At 36.9% G+C, this 22,329-nt stretch overlaps 4 protein-coding genes across 5 annotated transcripts; 2 read left to right on the forward strand and 2 right to left on the reverse strand.

Moving 5' to 3' along the window:
• The first annotated feature begins 886 nt into the window (after window positions 1-886).
• LOC117633704 (carboxyl-terminal-processing peptidase 2, chloroplastic) lies at window positions 887-7,973 on the forward strand. Of its 2 annotated transcripts, XM_034367435.1 has the most exons (14): window positions 924-1,046; window positions 1,575-1,677; window positions 1,756-1,923; window positions 2,015-2,164; window positions 3,121-3,203; window positions 3,387-3,595; window positions 4,137-4,205; window positions 4,605-4,723; window positions 5,334-5,409; window positions 5,494-5,535; window positions 6,720-6,828; window positions 7,237-7,334; window positions 7,414-7,507; window positions 7,632-7,973. In XM_034367435.1, the coding sequence occupies exons 1-14, from the start codon at window positions 942-944 to the stop codon at window positions 7,749-7,751; spliced, it is 1,545 nt and encodes a 514-aa protein (XP_034223326.1). In that variant the 5' UTR covers window positions 924-941; the 3' UTR covers window positions 7,752-7,973. The 2 variants fall into 2 exon arrangements, with proteins under 2 accessions (XP_034223317.1, XP_034223326.1); XM_034367426.1 differs by having other exon boundaries at window positions 887-1,046; window positions 1,575-1,923.
• A 137-nt stretch (window positions 7,974-8,110) lies between these two features.
• LOC117633718 lies at window positions 8,111-9,823 on the reverse strand. Its single transcript, XM_034367445.1, has 2 exons — window positions 9,432-9,823; window positions 8,111-9,005 (listed from the first exon to the last, which is right to left on the reverse strand). The coding sequence occupies exons 1-2, from the start codon at window positions 9,795-9,797 to the stop codon at window positions 8,505-8,507; spliced, it is 867 nt and encodes a 288-aa protein (XP_034223336.1). The 5' UTR covers window positions 9,798-9,823; the 3' UTR covers window positions 8,111-8,504.
• Window positions 9,824-11,969: 2,146 nt separating this feature from the next.
• Window positions 11,970-12,459, forward strand: LOC117614389 (small acidic protein 1-like). The gene has a single exon (XM_034343190.1). It carries the CDS (start codon window positions 11,978-11,980, stop codon window positions 12,266-12,268), a length of 291 nt encoding a protein of 96 aa, XP_034199081.1. The 5' UTR covers window positions 11,970-11,977; the 3' UTR covers window positions 12,269-12,459.
• Window positions 12,460-14,703: 2,244 nt separating this feature from the next.
• LOC117615870 (probable F-box protein At4g22165) lies at window positions 14,704-15,489 on the reverse strand. The gene has a single exon (XM_034345036.1). The coding sequence runs from the start codon at window positions 15,487-15,489 to the stop codon at window positions 14,704-14,706; it is 786 nt and encodes a 261-aa protein (XP_034200927.1).
• Between the last annotated feature and the right edge of the window lie 6,840 nt (window positions 15,490-22,329).

The raw sequence follows: 22,329 nt of genomic DNA on the forward strand, positions 1-22,329 counted from the left end.
TGATCAATCAAAGAAATACATATATCAATGATAGATTATTTTAGTGAATGAGAATTCATCAACAACATCTAGAAATTCATAAACTCAAACATCAAAACAATAGAGTAATCATGTTTTGGGCTTCAACCTAAGCCCTAGCTATGGAGTTTAGCTCCTCATGTTCATAGTAAACACAACTTCAAATACAATTAGGAAGCGTTTAAAAATTTTGTTAAGAAGATGAAAGCACAAGGTCTTCAATGATGGAGTGACTTCTTCTCCTATTTGGTAGCCTCTTTCTTGCTTGGTTGCACCTTTGCTCTCCTTTCTCTAGCTCTAATCTCTGAAATTCCAAAAGTGTTGACAATGTGTGGAATGATTCAGCCGAAACCCTCTCTCTCTCTCTCTCTCTCTCTCTCTCTCTCTCTCTCTCTCTCTCCCCAACTCACCAATCCGTAGGATAGTCCACTTTTTCCTAAAGTCTTTGAAAATTTTGACGATAAGGCTAAAGTGACTATTTATCCGGATGCTAAATTGGTTGAAAAATTAGTTAGGGGAGTGAAGTTCGATTGGGGTGATAGTTCGGGGGATAAAAACAACTAAAAATCCTTAAAAATTATCTACAAGTTTATGGGCAAATCATCAATTAAACAAAGTTTGCTTTCCAATCCTACACAAATCAAACGTGAAAAAGGAAATAAAGTGGTATTTCCTTATTACTTTCCGTGATTGCCAAACATTAGAAATAAATCTTCCATTTATCATCCATAAAAAAAAAACCTTGAAAATGTTTCTCATCAAATATTTTCCATTGTTTCAGATTTAGGGAAATAAAATAAACAAATGAGGCTGAAATGCTTAGGCCCATTCTTTCTATACGGAATGTAGGCCAAGCCCAACAAGGGATAAGGATATTAGATAACATCTGAACGGAAAAGAAGAGCTCTCCGGACTCTCCATTGATGGAGGTCCTCGCCAGCTCTGCAACTGCTTCTTCATGCCCTCATTTCGTAATCTCCAACTTGTACAAGAACCCTAACTCCGCCTCCATGGCTACCACTCCTCAGGTACTCTCTCTCTCTCATTGATTTCTATCTGGTTGATGGCTCATTTTGGCTCTCTTTCAGCGGGCATAACCAGCAATTATGAAATTAGAGAACAGCTTAATTGTCAGTTTATTCTCTATTCATAAAATTCAAACCTTTTGCTTTCTTCTTTCTTTGGGTCAAATTGTCTTGAACGCTGAATATTTTTGCACTTGGCTTGCTTTGCTTTACAACATGTGACGTGTAAACAACTGAGTATAGTTTTCATTACTTTGACTCATTTTGACAGGAAAGGCATTTAATTTCCTGATCATTTTTGCTACATTATGGCATTTAGATTGCTTTCCCTCAAGGTAGAACAAAAAGTGAAATCCATTCAGATAGTTGGTAATATCTTGTAATAGTCACAATTTTATGTTGGAAATAGATTCAAAAGAGGCCTAGTGTCTACTGAAAGATTTAAGATACTGCTCTATAATGTATGCTGAGCGTTATCTAATTGTAATGGTAACTCCAATAATTTATAATTTTCAATTCGACTCTTTGCAGGTGCTGCAATGGAAGTATGCATCAGTAAGGATTGTAGAAGCTCGAGCAAAGGTTCCCTTAATGTGTTTGAAGATTACATCCCTTAAGAGACCGATAACTTATGGTAATACGGATAGGGCCTTGCTTTTACCAATATGCAGACTCAACCAGAGTTTCTTTTCTCAGTGTAGTTTGTTTTCAGTACGCTATAGTCAGCTCAAGAAAAAACTTCGATTGAAGAAATATGCTGGCAGTCTCCATAAAGTGATAAGTTGTTCACAAAAAATTGGACGTCATGCTTTTGTTCGATTCGTTGTTGGACTGATGGTGGTCATGTCAGTTTCTGTTTCCGTTAGTGAGAGTCCATCATGTAAGTTTACTTTTTATGGTAATGCAGTAGTGACAGCCACAAATTGTGCAATGGTGAGAGAATTTACTTGTTCTTTTATTTACTTGCGTAGGTGCTCTCACTGAAGAGAATCTTCTGTTCTTAGAGGCATGGAGGATGATTGACCGTGCATATGTTGACAAAAGTTTCAATGGACAAAGTTGGTTTCGGTACAGAGAAAATGCACTGCGCAATGAGCCAATGAACACACGAGAAGAGACATGTATGGATTCCATCCTTTTAGTAGACATTACATACTGTATTTTCCTACATCTTCCTATATTAAAAATAGTGTGAAATAATCCAAGGCTATTCTTTAAAAGGATACCTCTATAAGGTTCATAGGAATTCAATTAATAAATAGTTTTGTACTATAGACTTCTGCATATACTACCATATGTGACTTGAAACATGTTGGGATTATTTGGTTCTTCCGACCGCTTGGTTGCAGAAACTTTATGACGATCTCTAATGTCTGATCCAAATAGAGTACTTTTAATTTCATTGTTCCAGCATGAGAGTTTTCAAGATTTACTTATCATAGCATGCCAAAGCCTCAATTCACTTGCGAAGTTGGAGATATCACCAGAAACTCTAAAATAAGATGCCATAATAAATGCACACAACTTTTATAAGAAGAAAATATAAGAATTAAGGCTGAACTGAAAAACTTTGCAATTTCAAAGGACTGGTCCATGAACTTCCATTTTCTTCAAGAAGCAGTAGATTTGAGCTTGAAATATGCCAACTATTTTGGGCCATCCCCAGGGGTTCGCCTGGTAATTATCCAGTACATGTAGGATGGGGGGCTACACATACCCGAAAATTAGTTAGGGGCTCAGAGATTCCTGGCTACCTCATGAAGCAAAAAAATTAATTACCCAGTACATGTTGTGGGGGGCTACACATACCTGGAAAATAGTCAGGTGCTAAAAAATTCGTGGCTACCTCATGAAGATGAAGCCAAAATTTTAAAAAGAAGCGAAATGAGTAATAAGGTAGGTGAGTTGTTTTGCAAATTGTTTCAATATTGCATACTGTTATTTTATTAAGCTGTATTTGGGTGCTGTATCAATATGAATAAACTTCATCCCTGTTAGTGTACTTCATTTAGTTGAAAGTACGATATTTGTCTTTCCAGTTTCCCCCGCTAAATCCTAATGGCGTATTTGCAATCAGATATGGCAATAAAGAAGATGCTTGCCACATTGGAGGATCCTTTCACTCGGTTTCTGGAACCTGAAAAGTTAAAGAGTCTACGGGTACAAGGATATATCTTCTTGTGGTCTTAGTGTATTGCATTTTGGCCTGAATAATAATGTGACACTCTATTAGATACCACATTAAATACAATCTCTACCTGTTAGTTTAAGATAGCATTTCTTCAGTGAAATTTCAATATAGATATTATCCCTAAAATCTGTTTATATCTTCTTTTAAGGCAGTCTGGGACTCAAGGTGCTCTTACAGGCATAGGGCTTTCAATTGGCTACCCTACAAAATTTGATGGATCACCTGCTGGTCTTGTTGTTATTTCAGCTTCTCCAAGAGGTCCAGCAAACAGGGCTGGCATCTTGTCTGGGGATGTTATTCTGGCAATTGATGATACAAGTACAGAAACAATGGGTATATATGATGCAGCAGAGCGGTTACAGTAAATTTCTTACCCACTTAACCTGTTGAATTAGATTTCGCCTTAAATAATTAGGTTCTAATAAGGAAATGCAATTATAATATGGCTTACAATAGTATGTATATCATTTACAATTTATCATTGAAATATTCCTCTATTTTATCTGACATGGGCATATGCAAAAGATACTGTAGTTTTCCTGTCAATTTCTTTCTGATCTTGCTGATAGTTGTTTATTTGTTTCTTAGTTTTGAACTGTGGAAAATAAAATTTACCAAGTGACAGTTATAAAGTGTGCTAAAAGTTTGTTATGCTATCTAATGGCTAAATTACTAACTACCCATCAAGTACTAGGATATTTATTTGTGGATTAGTCACCAAATCTGTAGTTGAAAGCCATATCAGTTAACTTTCTGGAGAAGCTCACTATCTTGAGGTCTTTGAATTTTCGAGTGTCATTGTCCGATTCCTTGTAATTGAAATAAGTTGTTTCAGAATCAGGACTTCTCTTTCCCATTAAATTCATTTATTTATTTGTAACACATTTTTCCTACTTGTATAGGGGATCTGAAGGAAGTTCAGTGAAATTGACCGTTCGTAGTGGACCTGAAATAAAGCACCTGGATTTGATGTAGGTTTAGTTCTTCATTAATCCGTTTGGAAAGCCTGTTATCTCATTATACAGGGAATTCTTTTTTCTCTTCTTCTCAAGGAAATACAATTTTGCATGCAAAAAGTGTTTGAAGATTTATTGCTTTGATAAAATTAAGCTGAAAAAGCTTCAATATTGATATTAAGTTCATGGTGACATTTTAAAAATGCTTTTGGGCTGAGTTATCATTGTGGCTGGAAATTGAGCTCAGTGTTTAACCGAAGTCATCGTATTCGCTTTGACACTTGAGTGACTTCTAGGGGTTAGCACTTAGGAGCGGGGTGAATTTTCATTTTTTTTAATGATCTTTTGTCTGAATCTTCTGGCCTTTCTTGTTCATTATTTAAAATACTTTAAAATACTTTTTGCTGCCTTTAGGCGGGAGAAAGTTTCACTGAATCCAGTAACGTCAAGACTATGTGCGGTGCCTGCTTCAGGAGAGGATTCCCTTAGGATTGGCTATATCAAACTAACATCGTTCAATCAAAATGCATCTGGTAAGCCGAACTAGTAGCTGCTATCGGTTAGGTTTTTCAAGGGCTGGTACCTAAATCAAATATTTATTTTATTTTCATTTTTTTATAATTAAGTTAGGAAATGTATTTTTATTTATAAAAGCAAGGTCTATTTTTCTAGTTTATTTACAGGAATTATATAAGTTGTGGCTCATCTGGCAGAACTCAGAATTTTACTGTGTTGTTTTGATCAATTATGTACTCAGTTCCCCTACCACTGACAGACGAAGCTCTCCTGTGCATGGTTTTGAAGGGAACATTGTTCATTTTGTTTAGAATTTTATTGACTTATTCTTCACAATCTCATTTAGTAATTGAATGGTTTGGCTCTTTTGCATTGTTTTTGTTTTCTATTTTCATCTTTAAATAAATAAATAAATAAATATATATATATATATATTATAAAGAGAGAGTGAGTAGATAGAATGTGTTCTCATTATTATTTAAACCATTATATCTGTTCTCTCTGCTCTCTCCCTGGCCTCTCTCCTCTTTTTAATTAAAATAACACAGATTAAAAGCATTACCAAATGAGCTCATACTTTGAGTGTCAATTTCTGCAATTTGGTCTAACAACTTGCATGCTGTGTAGGTGCTGTCAAGGAAGCAATTAATACTCTAAGGAGTAGTAATGTTAATGCTTTTGTGTTGGATCTTCGAGACAATAGGTGATTATCTTTCAACCTTGGTCTTGTAAACTTTTCCCTTTGGCAGGCTTTCTGAAAGCTTAAGTTTTCTTAAATTTGGTGCAGTGGTGGTCTTTTTCCAGAAGGAATTGAAATTGCCAAGATTTGGTAAGTTACACTAGAGAATTGTGGCAAACTTATACTGCATGCCTTTAAGTCTTACACTTTCGTGGTGCCTTTCAAAGTTGTATGTGTCAGCATTCATTTTGCTTGCACATGAAAGTTTTGAACTCATATTTTTTATGCACAAATACAAGAAACCAATTCTCCACAATTCATTTCATTGAAAGCCATTTTAATGCATTAGAGCCTAAATGGGAATTATGTGATCTGCTGGGCGTGTGAGATGTGGACATGTAGGATTCACACATTTCAAGAAATATGGAAAGTCACGTTTTGGGAGACAGTTTATTTCTTTTCCAAGGGTTTTCCTTTTTACTTGAGTTGTCACCTCCGTACGTCATTGTTATGATTAAGCATCAAAGTTTTGAAAGTGTGATGTTTCAGGGTTATGCTATAATAGTGTCTTTTGCAGTTAAAAACAACACAAGATCAGTTAATGCTGTTTGTTGGTATGGGTTTTTTCTTTTTATGGAACACTTGTTGCATAAATTGTATCCATGTATAATAAGAGATACTGACAAAATGAATTTCAAGTTAAAAGCTGTAAGAAACATGCCAACAATTTTTAGATTTCATCAAGGGTTAAAAAAAAGAAGACATGCTTCTTTCTCATGATTCCACCGTACGATGTTTATGATTAAGTTAAGCTCAAAGTTTTGAAACTGTGATGTTTCAGTGTTATGCTGTAATAGTGTCATTTGCAGTTAAAAACAACACAAGATCAGTAAATGCTGTTTGTTGGTATGTTTTTTTTTTTTTTCCTTTTTCTGGAACATGTGGTGGATAAATTGTATCCATGTATAAAAAGAGATACTGACGAAATGAATTTCAAGTTAAAAGTTGTAAGAAACATGCCTAGGATTCTTAGATTGCATAAAGGGTTAAAAAAGAGAAAACTTGCTTCTTTCCTCATTATCCAACCCAAACGATGTTTAAGAAGAAAACCCATTAAAGAAACCAGATTACTGCATCATTGCTTGAGGTCTTTTGATTATTAATTTTCTAATTTGATCCAAATTTCTGCAGCACAAACTTCTATAATCGAGTTTTGGTTTTTATTTATTTAGTTTATTTAAAAAGACATTGTTAGTCTTTCAAAATTAAGCTTACGCTTCCTTATGTCAGGTCCAGTATATTCTAAGTTTTCACAATTAGATGCTGCCTTCCAGGTTGGACAAAGGTGTGATTGTATATATATGTGATAGTCGTGGTGTTCGAGATATATACGACACTGATGGAAGCAAAGCAGTAGCATCGTCAGAACCTTTGGCTGTGCTGGTATACTTCTGTACATTATACAATGAACTAGATTTGTTCAATTATATTCCGTGATACATAGGCAAACATTTGCAAATGCTATTATTAATGGTGCAGAGTTGTCATCATTTTGACCATCTGTCATCAAGCTCGGGCCTGTCTCTCTATACTGTTTAATAGTGGACCCACTTTTTCATTTTTGATATTTTATCTTATTAACAGGGAGCCTTGCTATAGTTGCATCTATGTTTTATTGCTTTAGAATGTGACATTTTTGAAAAATGGGTAATTTAAATTCTAGGGTTCATTGTTATTTCCCTTTCTGATTTTAATATTGAGTGGTGTTTTCAAGTGCTTTCCCATGAAACATTATCTTTAAAGAATTGTGTGGTGAAAAATTGGTGTATGTATCTTCTGAGATTTCTTCAGGTGAATAAGGGCACAGCTAGTGCAAGTGAAATATTAGCCGGGGCATTGAAAGACAATAAACGTGCGGTGTTGTTTGGAGAGCCCACATTTGGGAAAGGGTAAATTTTTTTTACTCTACACAGTTCCTATAAATATAATCATGTATTCCTGACTTGAGCCATCCATCCCACTATGCAGGAAGATTCAGTCAGTTTTTGAGCTGTCTGATGGCTCCGGGTTGGTTGTTACAGTTGCTCGTTATGAGACACCTGCTCACACAGATATTGATAAGGTCTGATGCTCCCTCTATCTTCTCTATCTCTCTATCAATTAACTCTGTTCTCTCTCTCTCTCTCTCTCTCTCTCTCTCTCTCTCTCTCTCTCAAAATTAACTTTGTCCACATTGCTTCTTATAGGTTGGTGTGGTTCCAGACCATTCCTTGCCGACCTCATTCCCCAAAGATGAGGAGGCATTTTGTAACTGCCTCCAAGATCCTGCATCTGCTTGCAACAAGTTCGAGCTGTTTGCAAGATGACAGTATCCCCTTTGAAGACAAGACCTTCCTTTTTCTTTTTGTGCATTATCATTGTTGACAGTACAGGAAATTGACAATTTTTTGTTTTCATGTGTAGTTTGACATTCTTTCATGGTTTTATTTGTTTATGTAATGTCACATATTCAATGTCTGGGTAGAACCAAGATGGTAAACAAATAGCAAACATTTGATTAAAATCAATTCAAGAAATTTACCAATCAATGTGGATTAGTTGTGCCACTGTCTTGCAACCCATAGAGAACAAATGCTTATTTTGTTTATTTATTTAATTATGCAATGAAAGTCATTTCCAGGTAGAATATTTAGATTTACCTCGTCTTGGAACTGTAAACCACAAATTTCTGCAGTTATCTAAACTGTACCATAAGAAAAGATTTTGTGTACAACAAAATTCCTTATGAGATAAATACCAAATTCTACACTGTATGGAATAAAATGTACCATGAACTTGTACTTTGAGTATACACGATGGCGTATGGATACTGATAGAGCCTCAGCATCCAAGCTAGACGTACGAAGAAAATGGCTTAATTATGCCATCGAAAACCATCATGTACACAAATTGACTCTGTCTGAAACTTGATTCCTTGATCTTAGCTTCAACTGATGTAAACCGGATCCGAAGGTCATGTAAGAGCAGGAGCTAAAAGCCTTATAGTGCTTGATCTCTACACTTCCAGGCCAACCAATGAAAGTCATTCTCCAGGTTGACTGCTGGTTTGCATTCTCTATTCACCAAAACATCTTTGTCCATGAACCCAAAAATGGAAAAACAGCAATCAACAACCTGAACAGCAGAGGTGTGTCACTTTTCCTTTCTCTCTTACTCAACTTACCCTTCCCCATCGGCTTTCTTCGAGATTGCCTCCGTGCAGATTCAATTCTTTCAAGATCATCCCACCCACCAAGACTTGATGCATCTTGGCCACTATTATCAACTGAGACATCATTGCCTACTACCCAAGATTGATAATCCATCTTTTTGTTGCTACTTTCTTGTTCTTCATCCATTTTAACATTATCTACAGTGCTGGCAAATGGTTTCCTTCTCCTCCTGGTCCTGGACTTACGTTTTGGCCTACTTTGTGTTCCTCCCCCAAACTTCTCAAATGCCAGTGAAAATGCTGACTGACAAAGGGGGAGTGCTAAAGCCATAAGGAAAGCTTTTGCACCCGTAGACAGCAGCAAAGATACGATAATAGCTGGAAATGCCCACCCATAGGATCTGAACACCTGCACCCACCAAAAAGCAAATATATTTCGTCTTACAAAATTTGTGTTTAAGAAGGATTTTGTTTAACTTCCAACTCTGGATACAACACATGGAAAGATGCCCAAAGCAGCCAAAGATAGCAAAGAACAGAACACAATATCTATTTTTCACAGTGATTTCTATCTTTTGAGTATGAACCTGATATGGGGGCATTCACACATATGGGAAATGCAAGTATCATGACAACAGGAAGAAAAAAGGAGAGCTTCCTCTCACTGAAACAAACAACAAAACCCAGCTGAAGTATTGATGCATTTTAATACTTAAAACATCTGGGTTTTTTTTTTCTTCCTTTTGTTTTTGTTTTTGGACAAGGCAAACCAAAAATTGCAACATCCCAAATCCCAATTTATACAAATAACCAAAAATGAAGTGAAAGTTAGAACCTTGAGAATCCAGACACTATCAATGGCTTCATCCAAGATTCCACCAGAGCCTTCCTCCATCTCCGAGTAATCATCTGACCACCACCGCCTTTTCTTCTTCTCTTTACTTCCATTGTAATTGTAGTCTTCTTCTTCTTCTTCTTCGCCATCAGCATCATCTTCTTCTTCTTTGTTGCCTTTGTCTCTTAAATTAAAACCGAATCTTTGGGACCGAATGGTTTCAGCATTGGAATCCCAACGACGGTACTTAGGAGTGTAGGAGCGACTTGGTTGAGACGAAGGAAGTGGGTTTTGACAGAGAGAGTGAAAGGAATATTTGGGTCGCCATGGATGAGGCTGTGTGAGAAGGAGGACACTGCTCTCCATTGGCGGTGTGAGCTTCCATTTGCCACGTTCTTGTTATCTTTTGTCCAATTAAAACATCTCCAACTTTATTACCCAAAAAAAATCTTTAATTCTTTCTCGGTCACAAAAATAAATTCCGAACTTTTTGGCAAAGCCGCGATTTCTTTTATTTTCTTTAAAGATAATAAAAACATTACACGAGCAGTTTCTAGCCGAGTAAAAAAGGACATGACTTAGAACATCTTTAATCGATATATCAAATTGCCACAAGGACATGAAATAACAAGAATTAAAGGTTAAAATTTGCTCCAATCGAGTAGTCAAATTCTATATGAATTTAAAGGCTGGATGAGGTATGTCAAAATAACCTATCAAAAAGCTTGATGTCAAATATTATTATTATTATTTTTAGTCATGAACCCCACTATTATTTACTGTCTTTTAAAACTTTATGCATCATATGAGTCTCATTTGCTTTTTAAAATATAATAAAATAATATGACATTTGGCAAAGGGTGGAGTTAAATTTTTTTCAAATCATCAAATTACCAAATAAGTCATCAAATTCAAATTTAACATTTTGCATTTGACACAAATTGGAGATGCTTTTAGTTCTAACACAAATTGAATCCTCAAATTGAAAAATTCCAAAAAAAATGTTGTATGGGGCATGATCTAGAAAATCCTTGCATTCCAATTGGAGTTTATTAACTTGGTTTTTATTATTATTTTGTTTTTGTTTTTTATATTGGTTTTTTTTATTTATCATATTCCTAACCCATTACTCCACATTCTCACGTCATTAGAACTAACTTGGGTAAACTCAATCTGGTCTTTAACTTTACAAATAAGATATTAGTTAGATTGGCTTAGATTTTTATGCGCTTCGAAGTGGTTTCTCTTTTCCCTCCATGAAAAAAAGCATTGGTCTTTACTTTCATACTAAACGCGTAAAGATGAGTTGATTATTTGTTGTCCCCAAGACACGATTTTTTTTTTTTTTTTTTTGGGTAAATAGGCTTTACAATTTTTTAGCTGTAAGTTCTAATTTTACGTTTACCAATTCCATCCTCCATATTCCATCATTGTGGCCGTTTGACTCTCGTGATGTTGACCAATTGTAGCTTTCTTTCACCAATTATATTGTTTCTATCTTTTAGGTTCATTCGACTCAAAGAGGAGGATGAACAGGAGACACAGAAGAGAGACAAAGAAGAAAGAGTTTGAGAAGCAAGGGAGGGAGGCTCGAGGACACATAATTTCATACAAAATTTGCAGGTATGATACTTTTAATTACTTAATAGTTTTCTACTACAACACACTCATACATTATATTAAATAAAAATAATGTTTAGCATATTACTGACAGGATTTGTCATTCACCATGGATTCTTAAGGTTTCTTATTTCTTTTTGGCTTCTGTCTCAATTCATGTTAAATTAATCAAGTTATTATACGTGATAGTAACACTAAACGATATGTTAAGGTGGTATTCACTCAAATTATAATATGCATTGGAAGAGAACTTTTATACTCAATGTGTTATATATCATATAATGGAATGATTTGAGGAAATTAGTAACACCATACCACATCGAATTCATTTACATCAAAACATTACTCATATCACGATCATGCACATTAACTTCTCGTCAAATTCTAGTCAAAGTGACATTAGCCCAAAAAAAAATAAAAAATCCACATGATTGCAAAACCTAACTTGGTATTTTTATTTATTTTAAATAAGACCCAAATTGGTATAAATAATGAGCAGGTGACTATTTTTACATAAGAAAACAACAACTTGATAGAGGAGGGGCGTTGAAGAAGAGTTTGAGAATCAAGAGAGGGGGAGGCTCAAGGATATTTTCATAAAAATTTACAGGTATAATTATTCTTGACTGATATTTTGTTCATCATCGATTTTAATTTTAATTTTTTTTTTCCAATCAAGTTGAAAGCTTTTATTTATTTATAGAAAAACGAAATCTTACAACCGGAAACCACGAGCCCAGTAGCAATTAAAGAGTCTGCTTGTGCTGTTTTGTGCTTTTGCTGGGGCACCTCTCTCACAGTCTTTCCACTATTATTTTATTGTTTTCCATTTATGTTTATACTAGAAAATTAGAAAACTAGAAAACTAGAAAATTAACATTAAAGAGTCGGCGATAAATTGTACAAAAACATAAGAAGGCAACGACATGTCGTCGCCAGTAGCAAGACAAAAAGCGAGCTCCCCTGCCGAGAACCAAAACGTGAGGCGCTCCATAGCCATAGCTTCCGCGAGAGAGAGAAGGTTTGGAGCCATGAGGCCGACTCCGATGGACTTCTTCGGCGACATGGACGACCAGGGCTCCACCATGGCCATGGACGTTGACGACGTTGACACACTCGAGAGCTTTGCCGACGGCGTCATCGGCGAGAACAAGCTGGCCGACGCTGACTTCTTCAATTCCTTCGAGGACGATTTCGACGACACCGACATCAACTGAACCAACCGCAGCTTCTTCTCCATCGAACCCATGTAATGATTTGCTTCGATTTGCTCTGTTTTCTAGGGTTTCGGCTAGGATGAAGTTTCTTCTTTAATTGGCCAAAATAGTATATGCAGTATCAATGGGTGGATGGTTATTTTGACAAATTGGTTATATATAGATATGGATTTTAGTTTGTGTTTATGCTATATGTGATTTCTGTGTGAATGATGGATGGTGTTCGTTCTGTTTGGTTGGCGTTTTTAAGCTCTGCGTGGTTTCTGTTCCAAATCAGAAAGTAATTGGTTGCTTATGTGTGTTAATGGGATTATTTTTTTGGGGCTTTTGCAAATGGTGTGTAGTATTAGCTGTTTTGGGTTGTCTAGGAGAGTGAGGAAAGGCAAGAAGTGGGTATGTGAAGTTTTTGTTGAGTCAATGGTAATGATTCAGTGATGAACAACGTTTGAGATCTTTTGTTTCCATGCTAATTCTGGCTTTGTATGCAGTAACCATGTGGAATTATGGTTCTGCTTTGCAACATTGGCATATCTATATGCCGTATGCATTTGGTCTATGCCGTTCAGTCTCTTGCATATTTTGCATTTGATTCAGGTTTGTCTGTATTATATGTCATGACTCAGTGTCTGTGCATTCATGGTGGTTATGCCATTTAGTCTAATCACTTCTTGTCATTCCTTATTTCTTAGGTGCTATTTCGATTTCTCGGTGCTCCATGTGCATCGAGCTCTTGGTGCTTATGAATTGAGGTTGAAACCTCAAACCATTATTAGTCTTGCTTATTGTTTTCTCTTTTGCAGAGGTGTCTATATGAAAGTTTAAAATGATTGGTTAGTGGGGTACTCTTAGTTGTTTGGTGGTCTATAGTACACCTTATGTGCTCAAGTTATGGTGATCTGTGGTGCACCTTAGGTCCCCAAGTTATGGCGATCTGGGATACGGCACAGGTTGCTCGAGTTATGTTCTGGAGTACACTATAGGTGCTTGAGTTAGGGTGTCCTCTTTTATAGCTGCCGGGGGGTGGGAAGGGTTGTATCATAGAGAATCTAGCAGTTTATACTTTCGTGTGACTGCAAACTGTGGAGCTACACAAGATTGATTCAAGATATAATAGGAATCCTGAAAGCTTGTGTCGCACTTTGAATTGCTATAGCTGAGGAAGCGAAAATCCACAACCGAGTCTGCTGCTTTCGACTTGGTATGGCCATGTTGGGTTTGTCTAGAATTTTTATTCATATGCCAGAGCTTTTGCATTTAGCATGCTAGATAGGTAATCAGTAACCTTCTAGGTTGGCTTCAGAGTGCATGGCAACCAGTTTGGGTCAATTGGGAAGCCTTCTTGATGAAGTTTAATTGGATGGGTTCCGGCCGTCACATTTAACCGAATTGTATTCGTCCTTATAATAATATAAACCAAATCAACTAGTGACCCAAAAAAAAAAAACCAATCAACTCGCAAATCAATTCGAAGAAAGAAAACAGAAAAAATATTTTTTTTTTTTGGTGTACAAGAAGAGAGTTCATTTTTCGTTAGACATGAATACTACAATGATGGTTCTTCTATTGAAGTAAATCATCTATGGACCCTAAGAGGTAGTATTCACCTCTGCACAGTTGCACCCGAAGTCTTGTGTTTAAATCCCCATTCTTAAATATTGCTTGTATTAAACAATCAAAAGAAAGGAATATACACCAATTAAACCCTTATACAAGATTGATTACAAACGATGCCTGTGGCTCTGGATAGTATGACAAAGTTGGGTTTCAAAATGTAGAAGATGCAATTTATGATCAAGGACAAGAAGGAAACAGAGACTAGGAATAGTAAGTTTACAGGAAGAAATGTTGAGAAACAAACACATATGGAAACAAGGGAGTTTAGATAGAACAAACCAAACCACAAGGTTTTCTAAACTACTCGAAGAAAGCATATTATAACATGAGCACAAAGTTAACAAAATAAAGCCAAACTGTTTTATGTTAACTAGCAATAAGGATTAATTAACAATAGTCACCCCAAGTTCCCAGACCTAACTAGCCTAGCTAGCCACAGTGCTAAAAAGACTAGGTTCAAGCCAGTAAACTTGTTTTATAAGCCCTGTTAATCCAAGATCATCACTGACTCTTTTTATGTTTTTCCCTCTCAAATTATACACACATAAAAAACAGGTGGGTGAAGTAGATTGAGTTCTCATGATCACATTCCTGGGGTGTAACGAATATGGACTGATTCGAACCCAAAACCAATGCCTGGTTGCCAAAGGATTCCACCTTTGTCCATCCAGATGTACATGTACCATCCCGATTATTATATTCGAGCTTATAAACAACGAATTGAACCTGGGGGATGGGCAAATAACTGATCCTCTGAACCAAGAACAGATCACTTGCCCCAGTTTTGGCTATGCAGGGCTTTGGGAACCAATTATTTAGTTTTAGTTCCAAGGGCGCACCAGCTGGGATAATTTCCAACTTTTTTTTATGGGAATCAAGGAATTGGTGAAATCCCAGACTTCAACACTGTAATCTACGTTTAAGGCATAGAAGCCATTGCGATCGCTCGTAACATCAACATACGCTTTCTGCCCGGCAAGCTTTGTCCACTTGTTATCTGCAGGCGTGCAGAAAGCAAGACAGTTACACCCATCTTTGGAACCGTGGTAATTGTACATTAGCAAGACCCCAATGCTTTTTTTGTATCCGCAGGTTGGTTGCAAAGAGACAGCAACCTTGAGTATCCTTTGTCGCCAATGTCTCCCAGAATTCTGGAGTACTGGATCAATGCTATACAGAAAAGTATCAAGTGGTGGGAGCAGAAGCTGGATCCCTACAGATACGGGATTTAAGAGCAGCAGTTGTTTCTTGTTGCTCAAGAAAAGCAGCCAGCCGTGAGAGGACCCAATGCAAATACTATCTCCATGGCATAACTGTTTAGGCATGTTGTAAAACTTGCCTTCAAGACTGTAAAAACCAACACCATCTTTGCCCTCGTCTTGAAAAGCAAGGAGCAGCGGCGGCTCTGGTAAGCAAGTGAAGGACGGCGATGAGCGTGAGATGTATTTGATGGCCTTAAGCCATGGACGACAAACTGCTTCGAGCCGCAGTATGTTTCCTGGGGACAGTTTTGATAAGATCAGTTGAAAAGGGTCAATTGGAAGTTCGGACCAACTTGTTCTGCTATGTTTTGTTTTTTGGGAAAGAATGGCTGTTTTGTCGGCCATTGATGTGTGACCTTGATCAGACGCTGAACCAATATTTTGGAGATTATGAGAAAAGAGAACCCTAGCGAGAGGAGAATAACGAAAACTCACTAATAAAGGGTCTGACAAAAAATAAAACGAGTTATTTATACGGGCCCCTTGGCACATGCTCCGCATGTGCGAATTGGTTTTTTTTTTTTTTTTGGGTATTTTATTTGGGAGATTCACTATAATACCCAATATTGGAGCCTAAATTATAAAAAAACCCTATATGAAATGGACTTTAGAAACACACCCAAAACCCATTTACAACATAACAATAAGGCTTTTAACTTCTTTTAAATTACAAAACTGCCATTGATTTCTTAAAACAAACCCAACCCAAAAACCTCATAAAACAGCCCAAAACACTCAATGGGGTATCAAAGTAATTTAATAATTAAAATTAAATTCAATAGGGCCAACTATTATTTTTTGGATTTTTTTGGGGTATGTTTATAGAAATTAAATAGTGTAGGGTTTATTTATAATTTTAGTGCTAAGAATGGGTATTTGACTAAATATCTCATTTTATTTTTAGAATTAAGGAAAGATAATATAGATAGTTATGTTCCATAAAGTAGGACTTATTATCTAATTTTGTTTTTAATTTAAATTTTTTTAATATGAAAAAAATGTGAATTTATCATATTATCCTCATTTAATTTATAATTTTAATTCTTAATGTTTGAATTAACTAAGGGCATTTTTTGGTTTTTGAATGTTTCACCACTCTCTGCCTTTTGTTTTATATATATATAGATTAACACCCCTCAGTTTCTTCGAGTTTTTACATAACCAAGGTTTTAAAAATTACTCAAACACTCTCTAAGGTCTTTATCATGTTTACTAATCCGTAATCAAATTAGGAGGAATTGAATGAGGATAAATTGAACTGATGATGAGTTGGATTGAGAAGAATTAGATTCCGGATTCCTATTAAAGTTGTTTACTAAATCATATGGAATTGGGGTAGGAGTGGTGCTAATTGCTAAAATGTTCTCGTTGTTGGGGTAAAGTAGATGGCAAAGTAAATGTTCTGTTCTCGTTCCAGAAATTAGAATACCACCTCTCACCCAAGAATTTGAATTCCTCCAAAATCAGGAATTCAATTCCTAATTTTGTGTGGACCCTACTTACTTTTTAATTCATTGATGTGAAGTAAACATATGAATTCTCATATAATTGGAATTCAATTCCTGATTAGTAAAAATTGCTTTCACAAAACCACTTTTTCTTAAAATTCCTTCACAAAAATTGTTGATTTCATAAAAAGAAATATCAAAATGACAAATCTGCCCTTAATTTTATACACAACATGAGCACAAAGTTAACAGAATAAAGCCAAACTGTAATACGTTAACTAACAATAATCACCCTAGTCCCTAACTAGCCTAGCCAGCTACAATGCTAAAGGACCAGGTTCAAACCAGTAAACTGGATGTTCAAGCCCTGTAAATCCAAGATCGCAGGCTTTTTCAATTTCTTTCCCTCTCTAATTATACACACTTAAAAACAGCAGTCAGAAGATGGTGCATAGGTGAAATAAATTGAGTTCTCATGATCAAATTCCTGCGGTGAGATTAATATGGACTGATTCAATCCCAAAACCAATGCATAGTTGCCAATGGATTCTACCTTTGTCCATCCATATGCACATGTACCATTCCAATTATTATATTCGAGCTTATAAACATCGAATCGAACCACCTGGGGGTTCAAAGAATTGACCCTCTAAATCAAGAACAGATCACTTGCCCCAGTTTTGGCTATGCAGGGTATTCGGAACCAAGAATGTCCTTTTAGTTCCCAGGGCACACCTGCTGCTGGGATAATAATTTCTAACTTTTTTATGGGAATTAAGGAATATGTGAATTCCCAGACTTCAACGCTGTAATCTACGTTTAAGGCATAGAAGCAATTGTTAGAGTTTTGAATAGATTGAAGGAGGAAGAAAAGCACAGAGAGAGTAGAGAGCTTGACTGGATCAAAACAAGTGTATATTTTTCTATTGCATGCTCTGTACTCAATAGAGCAAGCTCAGTGTGAGCTATAACCGTATGAAAGAATAGCTGGATTCTCTTACATCACTGAGAATCATAGCCTTACATCCAAAACTGCTCTCTAGGATTTTTACACGTGGCTATAACCACTTAACATGACTAACGCCTAACACTTGTCTATCTTAGTGACCAAGTGAATACACCATTTAGCTTAGAGGCCTAATTACATTCTTATCAGCTCACCACTTACATTTCAACACTCCCCTTTAAATTGAGAGCTGATTTCACACCGAGTTTCTCTCTAAGATAGCAGAAACTATCCTTAGCCACAGCCTTTGTAAAGATATCTGCCAACTGCTCATTTGTGGGACAATAAATCAGATCCACAGTTCCTTCTTGCAAAGCATCTTTAATAAAATGATACCTTCGATCGATATGCTTGGTTTTCTGATGAAACACAGGATTCCTTGTAATGGCAATAGCTGAAATGTTGTCACAATGTAGAGGTGTCGCTTCGGTTTGAAGTTCTCCAAAATCTTCTAAGACAAATCTCAACAAAATAGCTTGTGTTGTTGCTTCAGAGGCACTGATGTATTCCGCTTCTGCAGTAGAGAGTGCAACACAATTTTGCTTGACTGATGCCCAAGCAAACACTCCACTACCAAAAGAAAAGGCATATCCAGAAGTGCTCTTGCTATCATCCACTGAACCACTCCAATCACTGTCACAATAGCCAATTAGGACTGCCTCTTTTCCTTTCACATACTCCATACCATAATCTAGAGTTCCTTTTACATATCTAAGAACACATTTTGCTGTTCCAAGATGTTTGCTAGTGGGACAATGCATGAATCTTGCAAGCAAACTAGCTGCAAACATAATGTCGGGTCTAGTAGCTGTGAGGTACAGCTTCCAACGATCCTTTTGTATTGCTCTTCACTTGCCAATCCACTTCCATCATCCTTACTTATTTCTCTGAGGTAACTAGTGGAATAGATACCGGCTTACACTCATTCAAACCAAATCTACTTAACAGAGTTGTTGCATATTTCTTCTGATGAATGAATATGCTTGTTGGTGTTTGAATTACACCCATTCCCAAGAAATGATGCAAGAGCCCAGATCAGTCATTTCATATTTCTCCTTCATGTCCATCTTGAAGTCTTCTAACATTTCTTGATCATTTCCTATGTAGACTATATCATCTACATAAATGGATACTATAAAGATGCTTGCTTCACCTCTTGCTTTGACATAAAGAGTAGCCTCACTTTGGCTCTTTGTGAAACCACACTTAGCAAAATAACCATCAATTTTTCACTATACCAAGCTCTTGGCACCTGTTTCAAACCATATAGAGCTTTGTGCAGCTTGTAAACCTTTCTTTCACTACCCTTCACTACAAATCCCTCCGGCTGATCTACATACACTTCTTCCTCTAAGATGCCATTTAGAAAAGCTGACTTAACATCTAATTGATACAGCTGCCAACCCTTCTGAGCTGCAAGTGCAATCAGAGTCCGGATTGTGTCTAATCTAGCCACTGGTGCGAATGTTTCATTGTAGTCCACCCTGGTTTTTGTGAGTATCCCTTAGCCACCAGTCTTGCCTTATTCTTCTGCACTGAACCGTCCAGATTTAGCTTAGTTTTAAACACCCATTTAACTCCAATCACTGGTTTATCCATAGATCTGTCAACAAGTTCCCATGTATCATTCTTTTCTATCATGTTCAACTCATCTTTCATTGCCTTCATCCATGACTCATCCTTCACAGCTTCTTCAAACTTCTCAGGCTCCATTGTGCACAGATTGCATTGTGCTAAGATATCATCCAACTTCCTCCATTTCAATGGAGTATGATCGAAGTTCTGAGTGTCTTCCAATCTACTCTTGCCTTGCTTGATTCTTCATAGGAGACTGAGTCTATAGATATGAAACCAGAATTTCGATTTCCTACAGGTGTTTCAAACAATTCCACTTGAGAATTCCTAGGCTGCTCTTCACATTCACCATCACCACAGAATTTTCAGTTGCTTCCTTCCAATTCCATATTGCTCCTTCATCAAATACAATGTCTCTTGACAGTAGTAGTTTTCTAGTGACAGGATCAAACACTCTATAACCCTTCTCACATGTTGCATATCCAACAAACACTCCCCTTGTGCTTTTGGCATCCAACTTTCTCTCTACTTTCTTTTGGTTATGCACAAAACATACACTACCAAATACCTTCAAATGACCAACTCCTGGTTTTCTTGTGCTATACGCTTCAAAAGGGGTTGTTTCTAAGAGCCTTAGTAGGACACCGGTTTAAAATGTATACTGCAGTGTGTACAGCTTCTGCCCATAAGTAATAAGGCAACTCCTTCTCATGTAACATAGCCTTAGCCATCTCTACCACTGTCCTATTCTTCCTTTCTACCACTCCATTCTGCTGGGGTGTGTAAGCCATGGAGAATTGTCTTTGAATCCCTGCATCTTCACATAGTTTATTGAATTCACTAGATGTGAACTCACCCCCTCTATCACTTCGAACACATTTCACTTTGTATCCACTCTGCAACTCCACCATAGACTTGAATTTTTGAAAACAGTTTAGTGCATCCGACTTGTATCTTAAGAAGTAGACCCAAATCATCCTTGTAAAATCGTCTATGAGCAGCATAAAATATTTATTACCTGCTAGAGACTCATTTTGCATTGGTCCACACAGATCCATGTGTATAAGCTCAAGGGGTGTACTTGCTCTCCATGCTTGATCCTTAGGGAACCACTCTCTATGTTGCTTTCCCAGTTGACAGCCTCCACAGACTTCATTTACATCCTCCAAGTATGGCAAATCATGTACCATCTCTTTCTCCTTAAGCTGATGCAGACCTTTCAGATGCAAATGGCCCATTCTTTTATGCCAAATCCAGGTAGAATTGGATATACCAGCTCTTAGTGCAACATAGTCATTTGAGGGCAATGTCAATGGATAACACCTATTTTTCCTCATTTCCACCTTCATGATAAGATTCTCGAGAGAAGAACCATCATAGATACTGCACATGCTGCTTCCAAATACCAAATGATAACCATGCTCATCCATTTGGCCTACACTCAACAGATTTTCCCTCAAACCAGGTAGATACATGACTTCTCTGATATACTTTGTACCAGAGCTTGTGTCTAGTACTAAAGTACCCATGCCAGCTATACTTACAAGCTCCCTTGTTGGCATTTGCACCTTGCCTGTGACACTTGAATTTATATCAATTAACAGCTCCTTGTTCCCAGTCATATGGTTACTGCAACCACTGTCTACATACCATTCTCCATTTGCACTCTTCTCTGAAATTGCACAGTTTGCAAAAAACAGATTTCCTGTTACTTCTACTTGGCTTGCATTATTTGCTTTATGCACTCCTTTGTTGGCAGTACAGTCCCTAGCCCAATGTCCAAATCTATCACACTTATAGCACTTAGATTGGCCCTTATATCTACATTCTCCAAAATGAAATTTAGAGCATACTTTGCATTGAGGCTTCACTCCATCTCGATGCACATATTGTGATCCATTTGAGGTTTGTGCAGCATCAGCTTGCTGTGGCTTCTGTCTAGACTCCCATGGTTTGTTAGGCTTCCAATTCTTCTGAGACTTAGTAGAACCAGATTGAGTACCATTCTTGTTCTGCCCTTTTGTATCGTCTGAGAAAGAGCCAAATGCCTTCTCAGCCATGTCCACATTATGCATGTCAAACCGTTGCTCTTGACTTTTCAATATTGCAATAACCTCCTGCAATTCAATAGTCTCCAAGCTCTTTGTATTTTCAATCACCAAACAGATGGCATCATACACTCTACTAAGACTAATTAACACCTTTTGAACCAGCCTCTCATTTGATAACACTTCTCCAAACGTTTTCATTTGATTTATCAATTCATTTAATCGAGTAAGATATGCAGTTAGTTGTTCACCTTCACGCATTCTCATATACTCAAATTCTCGTCTCAGATTCTAAAGTTTTACAGATCTGACCTGATCACCTCCATGATACTCACTGTAGAGTAGACTCCATGCCATTTGAGATGAATCGGCATTTGCAATCCGAGGAAAAATCTAGTCAGAAACTGCATTTTGTATAATGCCCAGAGCCTTTGCGTCCTTCATGAGCACAGCAAGTATCTCTGCATCAGCTTCTTCTTCTGATGATTCTTCAACTTTCGTTGTCTTCTTCTTCGAATCAGAGGTTGAAATTCCCTTTTCTACCAGACTCCATAGCCCAAGAGATTTGAAGATCGTCATCATCTTAATCCTCCAGAACTCGTAGTTCTCACCGGAGAAGATTGGAGTTCGTACTTCTGAACTTCCAGATCCAACCATCCTTTGGTCTGAATCAAACAAAAAAATTTCTTCTCAGATGCTCAGTTGAGCTTCGATTGAGCTCAGTGATCTCACAGATTACGCCCAGATCAAAAGACCAAACTTGGCTCTGAGGCCATGTTAGAGTTTTGTGTATAATGAGTGAGGAAGAAATAGCAGAGAGAAAGAGTAGAGAGCTAGACTCAATGAAACAGTGTATATTGCTATTGCATATTCTCTGCTCAAATAGAGCAAGCTCAGTGTGAGCTATAACTGTATGAAAGAATAGCTGGATTCTCTGACATCACAGAGAATCACAGCCTTACATCCAAAACTGCTCTCTAGGATTTTTACATGTGGCTACTACCACTTAACATGACTAATGCCTAACACTTGTCTATTTTTCAAAGACACCATAAGAATTATTCCTAACTCAATTGTTTATTTCCTTTAAAATTATTTATTTTTAGTT

Source organism: Prunus dulcis, chromosome 1, assembly GCF_902201215.1.
Source record: "Prunus dulcis chromosome 1, ALMONDv2, whole genome shotgun sequence".
In the NCBI taxonomy this organism is placed as follows: Eukaryota; Viridiplantae; Streptophyta; class Magnoliopsida; order Rosales; family Rosaceae; genus Prunus; species Prunus dulcis.